The sequence below is a fragment of the Fonsecaea pedrosoi genome (genome assembly GCF_000835455.1).
Source record: "Fonsecaea pedrosoi CBS 271.37 unplaced genomic scaffold supercont1.7, whole genome shotgun sequence".
Taxonomy (NCBI): Eukaryota; Fungi; Ascomycota; class Eurotiomycetes; order Chaetothyriales; family Herpotrichiellaceae; genus Fonsecaea; species Fonsecaea pedrosoi.
The window spans coordinates 3206716-3218368 of record NW_013550609.1 but is presented as its reverse complement, the minus strand read 5'-3'; the positions used below and the strand labels follow the sequence as shown (position 1 = coordinate 3218368).

The window sequence follows — 11653 nt, the reverse complement described above, 5'->3', positions numbered from 1 at the left end:
CATTACGTTTGCGAACTCAAGGCGCCCCTGCTGGGGAGGGGCCAGCATGGACATCTCTGGAACGACATATCCACATATATAAACATTCATATCATCGTTTCCCTGACCCAATTTTTGTCTTGTCTTCTCTTTTCGCCTCAAACGCCTCATGCAGCACCGGGGTTGGTGTCTTCCCGCGTTCCTGCTTCTGGAGCAGGTTTGATCAGCATCATATCTCGGCTGTTCCATTTGCTCCGTGATGTGCAAGCCCGCCATGGGCATGGAAATCTGTCTCTGGCGTGGCGTTGCTCCCGTCGGTTTCATCTCTCTCATCCTTCAGCTTTTGAACAGCATCGACAATTTTCCTCCTGCGCTCCGCTATCGCTCTCATTGCATCCTTCAGGATATTATCCAAGTGGATGTGAGCAGGTTGTTGTCTATTTCTCCTGAATAAGCCAGCGAATGCTGCCACGGCTGCCTCACCATTGCCGAATCTTCTCGGCACTGGGTTCCAGTGCTGCAATTCCGCCCCATTCACAACCCCGTCATTACACCTAGTTCTCAAAGTTCCCTGCTCTGCCATCAGTGCTTCTAGGAACGTGGCTTCAAAGGCCGCTGGATATTGAGCACGGTTGAAGTCCTGAGTGCCCGCGAACGGTCTTCTCAAGTCCAATCCCAGCTGTGTCAAGCGTGCATGAAGTCTCAAGCCTAAAGTTAACAGTTGTTTGTCGCCACAGTACGCTAGCTCCTGCATCACACGCGAGAAAGTGAGATACATGAACTCGACCATGGATCTTCGCTCGCCTTCAAGCGGGTCAGCAGATGTCTTAGGGTGATCAGGCAACGGGAAAGGGGTTTAAGGGACCACTAACGACTAATGGTACTTCGCAGCGGTTCTATTTCGCAGGCGAATTCGACTTTGGAATTCCACACCACAGCATCAATATATTCCACGAGCATCTGATCAAGATCCTCACCCAAGACGAACGCGATGATGGTGAGATATGCCGCATCATTTACGGCGGGCTCGAAGTCGTTGCTCAATACTGACTCGCTGATACTCCGTTTCAATGCCCGCCAGTCTGCCTGATCACAACGGTACGTCCAGATGGTGATGCAGATTTGGGTTATCCACTTCAAGAAGCCGTCTTGGTGCTGATTTTTTGGAGCGTGATTCCCTGTCGTCAAATGGTTGATGACATACTTGAGAGAGCCAGCGGTCATGCCACTGTCTCTGCTGGGGACTAAATGGGAAGGGTCTTCTAGGATGATGCGGCGGTGAAGAATTGGATAAATACTGAGGTCGTCCAGCCCTCCCACGGTTCCCGTTCGAAGGTCTTGTACGAGGTTGAGGAGGTCTTGCACATTTTGTGGATCGTTCCCGTCCCAGGCGGTTAAGTCCTCCTCGAACAGTGGATGTTCTCCCACGGCCCATCTTTGCCTTTCGAAGCTATGCATTTCTCGTCGCTGGGTGTGGGCAGGGTGACGGCTCCCCGAATTCATCTTTATAAACAAAGATCGTCTCCGAAAGCTAACGACATGCAGATATCTACATGCATCTGTCACCAGATGGCACGAGATAAGAATGATGAGCGCGTCAGAGGCCGGACGAGATGGTTAATGAATGCAGATGGTGTCAGCCACCAAAATGCTGGCGCGAGCAGGGGAGGCACTCACTGGTAAGGAAAGCCGTTTCGCAACCTTGCCATTGGTTCTGACGTGGGATTAGAACTGCCTATATTATTGGTGGCTGGACAAGAACTAGCAAGAAAGGGAGGGTGTGTGTGGAAGCTGTAAGGCAACGAAAGTGCCAGGCAGACGGTTCCTTTCTAAAAAGCCTCGCCGCTGACAGCCACACTGTTGTTGACACCAGCAATTGTCCCACAAGGCTAGTTTCTCCGAGAGACATTTTCTTGAGGCTTGGGGAGGGATCGACCGCTCTGCTCACTCGGAGACAAGGAAAACGGCTTGCCCTGGGACTCACACCAAGGCGCACACCATTGATGGAGGCGAAGTCCTTACCTGGTCACAAAGGTTGGCCGCCGCCCCTCTCAGCATACAGCCCAATAACACGAGTCGAACAGGCAGCCACGCAGCAATCCGGGATCACACAGATTGACACTGGCGACCTATCGCTAAGCCAGTACGAATAGGGGATAAGTGGCATTATCAGCCCAGAGGCTGGATTCTCCTCGTCGAGAAGTGCTTGCAGCCCAACTCATATATGAGCCACCTGTCCCAGGTTTGCTATCACCTGAACAGGCATCCTCACTTTTTACTTACCTGTCCGACGAGCAGAGTAAGATATGGCAACTGAAGAGGTCTTTACTTTTGGCCCGGTGCCAGCTACCCCTCGACCGAATGCGACGGTGACATACGAGGAGTTGAAATTACAACCAGAGCGCTACTTTCAGGAAAGTTCTCTTGATGGCAAGCTGACTTGTCACGGCCTCATTTTCTGACTTACCTATAGGGAGCTGATATCGGTTTTATGATAGTGGCAGCTGCTCAAGTCTACTTCATGATCCCCGGGCTGTGCCTCCATTTCTCTGGTGTTTCGAAACGGGACTTTACGCTCACCTTGGTCCGTCTTCCACTGATTACCACGGGTGTGGTAGGATGCGTGGTAAGTATTGGGTGTACCAATTCCCCTGTGGCATCAACGCTGTGTCTGACGGTATATAGTGGTATCTATGGGGATACGCTCTTGCATTCTCTCCCGCAACATATAACTCAGCTGATCTGCAGGGTGTCTCCTGGTATGGCGGAGATACAAGAGCAAATGCATATATTGACGTTACCGCTCGACCCGTTGGTATACAAGGTCCTTCTCCATTGGTTCTGTCGGGACCAAAGATTCCAGAGATGGTCTATGTCTTCTATCAGGGCATGTTTGCATGCTTCACGTGAGTCTCCCTTGGACGATTTGCTGAATCAGATAGTTAACGCTGGTCTGCAGAGCAAGCCTGGTGTCGGCCGGAGCGGCAGGCAAGACTCGTGTCGGTCGATACCTTCTTTTCATTACCTTGTGGACAACTCTTGTTTATTGTCCTGTTGCCCGGTGGACATGGCATCCTCTAGGCTGGTCCAAACTCAGGGGAGCAATGGACTTTGCTGGTGGTACCGCTGTGCACGTCTGTTCTGGTTCCTCAGTCGCTGCTCTTGCCACCATTTCACAATTCGAAGCCGCAAATTGGCAGACGATGCTCGTCCTTCGAAGACAGACTTTTGAGATCGATCTGAAGACGTGGAAAGTCTGGAAATGGCTATCTATGAGAAATCGCACTGCCCGCAGCGAAGTCGAATTGAGAACGAATTTCCCCGAGACAGAACACGCCGTCAATGGACACGCTCGAGGGCCACGGCCACAAACTCCTCCGGAGAGGCCGGCAGCCAGCCTGGACCGCGAAACGTCGAGTTTGCCTTATAGCATCAACCATATGACATTGGGCACCTGTTTGCTTTGGGTCGGATGGTTTGGCTTCAACGGCGGTTCGGCCCTTGGGGCGAACCTTCGTGCCGTGTCAGCTTGCTTAGCAACACAGGCTGCTGCCAGCGCAGGAGGCACAATTGGATTACTCTTTCACTGGGGGTTGGGCTGGCTTGATAAGAGGGTATCGACTGAACCAGACACCTTGATCCATATCCCGTCAATTCAGGAGTTCTGTGACGGTGTGATTGCTGGGCTGGTTGCCATTACTCCCGCTGCCGGATACGTGAGTTGCCTTGAGCTCCTGGTTTCTCCGAGGAGCTGCCCGGACATTGACTGACTTGTTGCAGGTACCTGTCAAATATGCCCCCATCTTTGGCGTTGTCGGTGCCATTCTCTGCAAGATTCTGAGGATGGTCATGTATAGCGTCTTGCCGGCAGATAAATTGGCCATCTTTGCCGTCCATGCTGGTGGTGGAATCATTGGAATGCTACTTACAGCCTTCTTTGCAGAGTAAGCCCCTGCAAACAAAGTACAGAGATTTGTTCTCATCGCTGACGCTGGCCCTTGCAGTGATGACACTACCGGTCTTGACGGGTATTCGAGGCTGGTTGACAAAACAATGGGTGCTAGGTTCCGGTCAGTCTGCGTACAAACCGGTGCTCGGCTGAGTGCATACTGACCTATTTATAGAGACCAGGCACTGGACGTAACTGCTTGTCTTTTCTACTCATTCACGATGACCTTCGCGATCCGGATGGTCCTGAAGCTTGTGGAGGTCTTGTGCGGCGCCACAACTCCTCCATCCAACGACCGGTTTGACCATTACCCAGACACTTATGAAGCTCGCCCTCAGTTCAAGCGAAGAAGGTCGCCCGACCAAGTGGTGTGAAGGCTGGTGTCTGAAGGAGCGAAACAGCGAGACCCGAACCCCCAGAGCCGTCCGAGCTCGGTGCTTACCAACTGTATGATCGTTGTGAGACCTCAAGACGAGTGGCAAGGAAAAGAGTCAGGTATCTAGACCAGGCGACGGAAGTAATAATAGTGACAAGGCGCAATATCTAAACTTTGAGTCCACAGGGCGAGACACGTTTTCTAGGGGCGCTTCCAAAGCGAAGGCAAGGGGAGGGGGTCAGACCATGTGCTGTTCGCCTATGTTGTTTTCTCAGCCTCAAAAAGGTATCAGAGTCCCACGGACTATTCTGGATCTGTGCTAGCGACGTGACGGGGGTATGTGATACGACTGGAAAAGGACGAACTCAACCCCTGGACACGACACCGCCTTTCTATCTCGACTGCCACTATTGCTCGCCTCTCAGGCTGGATAAGAATCTTCCAAGCCCGGGACTTGACACGGATTCCCTGTTCTTTGTCTGAGCAAGCAAGGGATAGGGCAACCTTCTTCTCTGCAAGATGATGGAGGAGGCGCCGAGCACATGAACCATCGCGATACCGACTATTCCCTCGCTCGTCACGACCAAAGTTCCTTCCAAAGAGCCCTGATCAAATCGGGAGTTGTTCAGCCAGCCACCAGAAGTCTAGCCGCCAGAGTCAATGGACAATATACCGCCTCGAGTATTTTGCTGGTTCGCGACCCAGTCCCGCGCTCGTATTCACCCTTGGCAGCGGCGCAAGTGGATCGGGTTCTTGTTGCCTTTCAGCCTAATGAGTTGACACAAAGGATGCTGATGAGGACTTGGAAGTGAGCCTGTGGGCGGTACCCTGTGCCTTACTACAGAGGCTGTGGTTGAGGTCATGGGTGTTCTCTTGAGGATCCCATGGAAGAGCACTGTGTGTACTCCTACTCACTGTGGGAAGGGGTAGGACTGCCTCTACTATACGGAACTCTGGCCATACAAACTTCCCTCCCACAAAGCTTAGAGAGTGGCTTCTAACTCTACGAGCCAAGTGAGTGAGTAACTTGGACGTCCATCATGGTAAGTCCCCCCCAGCATCCACCAACACAGCAATACTCCAGACGTTCAGGTGGAGGTACTAACACCCTTCAATTCCAGGATGTCACTTCGGGATGCAAGTGCCATTGCGGCAAATCGATCCCCTGGAAATGGGCTGCTCGATGCTCTAGGACCAGACAATGTCCCGACTATTACTCGCTCCACTGCCACAAGGACGACTGCAATCTCAAGGAATGCCGGTTCCACGGCCACTGCTGGGATGGCCACCTCCCCAAAAGCTCCAAGCTGGCAGCCTCGCACGTCCCGGTCGGGATGACGGTGCAGCATCTGTTGGTCAGGGACATCATTCACTCCGAAGACCAGACAGAGACGTTGAGGCAGCTGCACGAACAGAATGCCGCCACGCGATGGTTCAACATCCGCCATCGCAACTCCCAACCAGTTCTGTATGTCTACGATCGATTTGGACCCCTGTGTGAACCGATGGGCGCCGATCCGACAACATCTTCAACTGCAGCGACGTTTCCCACCTTTGTCTCCTTCATCGGCAAGTCCGGGGTGGGCAAGTCCACGTTGGTGAGGGCGATGCTCTTGTTAGGGAATCTCAACATCCAACAGGTCCAAGACGACGACATTTACAACCTCTCCACGAACCAAAGCCGAGTGGACACCATCGTGGCTGCCATATCTTCGCAGCAGGAGATGCCAGTCACCCGGTCGGGCCACGTCGACCACGCCGCAGACCCAACTACGCTGGGCGTCCATCTCTACAAGGACGAAAAGGGCTCGAGCTCGAACTCCGGCTCATCCACGGACGCCACTGATGGCTTCACCTTGTTTGCCGACTGCGAGGGGTTCTTTGCTGGGCCGGCCCAAACAAATGCCGAACGATTCACCGCAGATCAAGGCAACAGGGCCAGAACGGCCACGCCGACGACCACCAATAATAACAACCATAGTATCGCCAACGAAGACGCCACGGAGGCCAATGTCCTGTACAAGGCGCCCGTGACGGCAGCCAGCTACGCGCGGCACGGCCAGCAAGGGGCCGAACTGTTCTACGCACGATTCCTCTACGCCGTCAGTGACGTCGTCGTCTTCGTCACCAACGAGGACCAAAACATCACGCTGCTGCTCGTCAACGCACTCGAGTGGGCCGCCACCGCCGTCATGCACTCGGTCAACTACCCGTCGCGCAAGACGCTCATAATCGTCCGCAACGGCGCCCTCGGTCACAGCCGCCAGTTCGTGGACAACGAACTGCTTGAGCGGCTCTATTTGGACCGCCAGGCCTTTCTGTGGAAGTCCTCGTCCATCCTGCAGGACTTTGTCGACGACTACAACAGCCGGCAAGACGGGTTCAGCAAGCACATTTACCGGAACCGCGACCTCTACGACGCCCTGTACGACAAGATCGTCTGCTGCTGCATCCCCCACGTCAACGACATTGATGAACGCGGCGACGAAACCATGTTCTCGCAATACCTGAAGCTGCGGACCCAGATCGACGAGGCCTCGCAGCGAGCGATCAGCATGCGTTCCAAGGGCTGGATGAAGTACAACGTCTCGTCCCTCTCGCAGATCCTCTTTTCGGCCTTTGAACACTTTCGCACCAATGACGGGGCCTTCAATTTCAACGAAGTCGCCCGCATCAGCAAGCCCAATCCGCAGTCGTTCTCCGATCATGTCGCCAATTTCATGCGGCTGGCACTCGAGTCTTCACCATCGGGCACGGCGCGGACAATGATACCTGATATTATCGGGCTGAGTTTTGTTGTTTGGGCTATGAGGAGTCTCATCCATGGTAAGAGAACATGTTTCCTCCGAGTTATTTTGGCTGTGCCGGTCACCAGTTGGCGTCCCTTGACTGAAATGCTGCTGTAGTGGTGGACCCAGCACACCTCTTCGACCGCTTTAGCGACAGTGAAAAGGAAGAATTCTCCCTGGCGCAACACTGTCACAGCGCCCTGCAAGAGTACCAAGAAAAGTACCAGCAATGCGGGTACAAGTTCTCAGAGAACGACTTTTGCACCAACGGCCCGGATACTGCCCACCAACGGCTCCATCTGTCGACGTCCAAAAAGAGAGCGGACGGGGGATTCACACCGAGACATCACTTGGACACCAACTTGGTGAGCGCTATTCGAGCTCGATTCTTGGTCCACTATGAAAGCGTGGTGAGTGACGACGGGACCGGGCACCGGTCGATGACGAAGCCCGCGTCAGGCAAGATCAGGAGAGTTCGACAGGCCGTCATGCAAAAGTACAATGGGCAATGGACCCGGATGACCAGCAACATCACCTGTCTGGCTTGCCTGCAGGCGGTGCCCGAGAATGTCCTGCACTGTGGCCACGGATACTGTGTCCAATGTGTCCGCGAGCTGGGACGGCCGTCGGAGAGCTTCGAATCGGCGTGGACATTCGAGGTCTGCCCACTCTGCAGTGCGCGCATGGGCGACAACTATTCCCATTTGATCAGAGAAAGACCGCGGTGCGCCGGCGTGCGCATACTGACCCTGGACGGCGGCGGCATTAGGGGCATCATCGAACTTGCCATTATCCAGGAGATGGAGAAGAGGCTGGGCCTGCCGATTCCCTTCCGCGACTATTTCGATCTTGTCGTCGGAACCAGCACCGGTAAGTAGTTGTCGTCCTAGAGCAAGACACGATGAAGAAATACTTATCGTCTGGACAGGTGGAATCATCGCACTGGCGCTGACAATGGGAGATCGAGATGCCAACACCCAGACCAGCCTGATGACGGAGGCTTTCAAGTCGTTTGCGTCCTCGACCTTTGCCCACCCGCGAGCGGGCAGCCTCCTGACGAAGATCGGTCTGGGCCACTTTGTCACGAGCGTGGTCATGTCCTTCGGCCTGTACCAGGCCCTGTTTGACTCGACACCGCTGGAGACCGGGCTCAAGAAGTTCTTCGGCACGCAGACCAGTCTCTTCGGGTCCGCGCGCACCCGCCATCATCAGTGCTCGACCCGCGTCGCCGTGGTTGCGACCAAAGAATTCGGGAAGCGAGCACACCTGATCACGAGCTACAACCGACCGAATCTGGGACCGGGCAGCGACTTTGAGCGCGAAGACGACGAGAGCAAAGGGATGCGGATCTGGGAAGCCGGACTGGCCACAGCGGCCGCGCCGTTCTATCTGGCCCCGTTCAAGAAGGCCGAGACGGGGATCCTGTACTTTGACGGGGCGTTGCACATGAACTGCCCGGCGCCCGGGGCCGTCGAGGAGATCAGGAAGCTGTGGCCGGAGCCGCACAGCCCGTCGCTCGACGTGCTCGTCTCGGTCGGCACGGGCATCCAGGAGTCCGAGGTCAAGATCCCGCGGGCGATCCGCATCGGCGGCTTCGAGGAGATCTGCCGCACGTTCCACAGCAAGCTGGACTCGGAGAACCAGTGGCAGGAGTTCACCGCGAGCGGCGCGACCGACGGCATCCGCGACCGCCTGCACCGCCTCAACCCGCCCATCGACGAGCACCTGCAGAAGGTGACCCTGTGGCAGTGGAACAAGATGGCCAAGCTGGAGGACATGGTGCAGCGACAGATGCGCGAGCCCGAGTGGCGCGCCCGGCTCGACAACGCCGCCAACACCCTGCGGGCCAGTCTGTTCTACTTTGAACCGGACGGCGAAGCGACTTCCTCGTCGTCGTCGTCGACAAACAACCTCACACCCACGGGCACACGGCACGTCAACAATAATCACAACAACAACAATAACCACATCAACCCCGAAATCCAAGGCACGATCCGCTCGCGCCTCCGGCACGGCAGCGCCGAGCTCGCGCGCCTTCTCACCCGCGTCACGGGCTTCTTCTACACCACGCTGTCCATGTCGCGCGGCAGCCCGTGGTCGCTGCTGCAGCACGACCCGTGGACCGAGATCACGGCCTTCGCCGCCGTCAAGGACGCCGTCATCCAGTCGGGCCAGCGGTTCCGCGTCCCCGTCCGCCTCGACGAGCCGTCCGAGACGAAGCTGTTGGTCCTGGCCGTGCGTCTGCACGACTGCTCTGCCCCGCTGCCCATCAGCGGCTTTCCGACCCTGTTGCACGAGTTGCATCTCAAGGCCAGGTCGTGGGATTAGTGTGACTATCTATGTATGTACCTCAACGTCAGGTCGTGCGGTCAATATGATCATGCATGGATGTAACCGAGTACATGTGGCTAGTTTGACTCTTGAGTTTTGGCGACTATACATCGCGTCGTGTCGCGTCGTGTCGTATCGAGCCGGTGATGGGCAAGAAAGAAGCGGTTTCGAATGGAAAGAAAGCAGAGTGGTTGTCTGACTGACTGACAGGCTGGCTGGCTGGTCACATACATCAAACAGAAACAAGAAGGGGGACAGAGGGAGAGTGTGTGTATGTGTGTGTGTGTGTGTGTGTGTGCTCGGTGCAGGGAATCTAGGGTCATAGACACCTCAAGACTCAAGCCTCAGCCAGATTCGAGGTGAATAACATGACGTGACATGTGGAACTATCCGAGTATGGATCGAGCATGTGGTATCTACACGGAACATGGACTTGTCGCGTCGTATATCGTATAAAATGTCCGCATGACATACCGCAGAGTATACCGCATACCGCATACCGCATACCGCATACCGCATACCTTATGTACTGCGCGTACCTCGTACAAAGTAAGTCAGTAAGCAAGTATATGTGATCCGTGTCTGATGTCTGACTTCCGAAAGACAAGAAGAAAGACAATGTTTGTATGATCAATTGCTTCTTGCTCTTGTGGTCTGTGTTGTGATCAACCATACCATACATCAACCCACAGCCGATTGTGGTGCAAGGCAAGGCAAGGCAAGGCAAGGCTGCCGCCTTCTTCTCAATGCACTTCCGACCAGGCTTCGCCATGTTGTGACTATGAACATTCCATTCCTCTCTAATGTATGCATGCACGCATGTCCCTCCAATCCATCGTCCGTCCTTTGTCGTTACCAGTGCCCCGCCCCAACTAACCAATGTATGTGAGAGAGTCGGTGGTGATGTTTTTGTTGTGTGTCCTGTACTGATTTGCACCCGCAGTGCAAGGAAATGCTTGGTTGATGCTGAACCATGTCGATAAATCTATTTTCCCATAAACGCCGATTTCCTGGTTGAGTCGCTATGTCCAGTCCGCTAGTTTTGGATCCTTTCAGAAAACATAATGTCGATTCTCCTATCCCTTTTGTCGCATTTCGGAAGGAAATATTACACATCCAATCGTCTGCTTCATTCGTGTCCGTCAAAACATTCTTCAATTTCGTCGAGTGTACATGTTTCTTAGTCCTGTTGACAATATTAGAGTATATCCTTAGAAAGATCTCGGGAGTGTGCAAACATACCTCATCGGTCAGGCGGTCTAGCAATTGAATGCTCAATATCATGACCAAGAGCCCAAGCGTGACCACGACAAGCAATCCAAAACCGAACCAACCAAGCACCATTGCGGCGGTGCCGACTCCCGACTTGACACTTCCATTCCCCAAGTCCTGCGCTACCGTGCTTGCTGCTACAGCCGCGGTGTGTTGCCACATCACGCTGACCAACACAAACACCGACGAAATAAATATCGTTGCTAGCGCCACCTGTGACACTGCTCTTGAAGGGAACGGTCGGACTTCGTGCTCTGATCCATCCGGTCCTGTCGACGTGTGCCAGCCCGGGAAAGTCGCCAGCAGCAAAAATGTGAGGAACGCCAGTACAATGGCAATGATCAGCAGGTAGGGGAACACAATGGCGTTCTTGAACGTGCTGGCTACCCAGATGAGATTCAATGGGTCTTGATCAATCGACACCAGGTCGGCCAGTGCGGTCGAGTTTTGATTGCACATCCATGCTCCTCCATCAACTCGGATGCAAATGCCAAAGTATCCTACGCGGACATTCAGGTCGGCATTTCCAACAATATTTGCTATCGCAGTGGTGACAGAAGGGTCGACTTGTACTGTGCTGAAAACAGGAGGGTATTTCTGATAATATAATGAGATGAGGTAGATGTCGGGGATGAGCGGAGAGGTTGAGGAGCAGCCTGCTAGCAGCAGTGCTGTGAGAGAAACCAAGTCAGCATTCCGAGAGAAACAAGCAACAGTTGAGGGCGAAACACTCACATAATAGGATGATTGCAATGGCTATGAAGATCATGAGGACATGATGGTAGCCTATGAAGGGCACGAATCTTCTCCACCCTGTCCTAAAGCGTAGAGCCATTGTGCCGTCTTCTCAGGATCCGGTATGTCCACAGGGGATTTTATGTCTTTGTGTGTGTTGCCGTCCGTAAGGACGGAAGTCGATGTTGAAACTCAGCACGAGCACAGGTTTTGGCACTTGGC

The 11653-nt window shown here is 54.2% G+C and overlaps 4 protein-coding genes across 4 annotated transcripts; 2 read left to right on the top strand and 2 right to left on the bottom strand.

Moving 5' to 3' along the window:
- Positions 1-208: 208 nt before the first annotated feature.
- Z517_11213 (uncharacterized protein) lies at positions 209-1482 on the bottom strand (the record flags this gene model as incomplete). Its single annotated transcript, XM_013424821.1, has 2 exons — positions 209-783; positions 852-1482. 2 exons carry the CDS (start codon positions 1480-1482, stop codon positions 209-211), a joined length of 1206 nt encoding a protein of 401 aa, XP_013280275.1.
- An 803-nt stretch (positions 1483-2285) lies between these two features.
- Z517_11212 (uncharacterized protein) lies at positions 2286-4302 on the top strand (the record flags this gene model as incomplete). The annotated part of the gene is made up of 8 exons (XM_013424820.1): positions 2286-2348; positions 2453-2605; positions 2665-2885; positions 2939-3131; positions 3363-3695; positions 3760-3923; positions 3984-4049; positions 4104-4302. The coding sequence occupies 8 exons, from the start codon at positions 2286-2288 to the stop codon at positions 4300-4302; spliced, it is 1392 nt and encodes a 463-aa protein (XP_013280274.1).
- A 1042-nt stretch (positions 4303-5344) lies between these two features.
- Z517_11211 (uncharacterized protein) lies at positions 5345-9421 on the top strand (the record flags this gene model as incomplete). Its single annotated transcript, XM_013424819.1, has 3 exons — positions 5345-7130; positions 7211-7963; positions 8022-9421. The coding sequence occupies 3 exons, from the start codon at positions 5345-5347 to the stop codon at positions 9419-9421; spliced, it is 3939 nt and encodes a 1312-aa protein (XP_013280273.1).
- A 1183-nt stretch (positions 9422-10604) lies between these two features.
- On the bottom strand, positions 10605-11531 carry Z517_11210 (uncharacterized protein; the record flags this gene model as incomplete). The annotated part of the gene is made up of 3 exons (XM_013424818.1): positions 10605-10610; positions 10667-11367; positions 11432-11531. 3 exons carry the CDS (start codon positions 11529-11531, stop codon positions 10605-10607), a joined length of 807 nt encoding a protein of 268 aa, XP_013280272.1.
- Between the last annotated feature and the right edge of the window lie 122 nt (positions 11532-11653).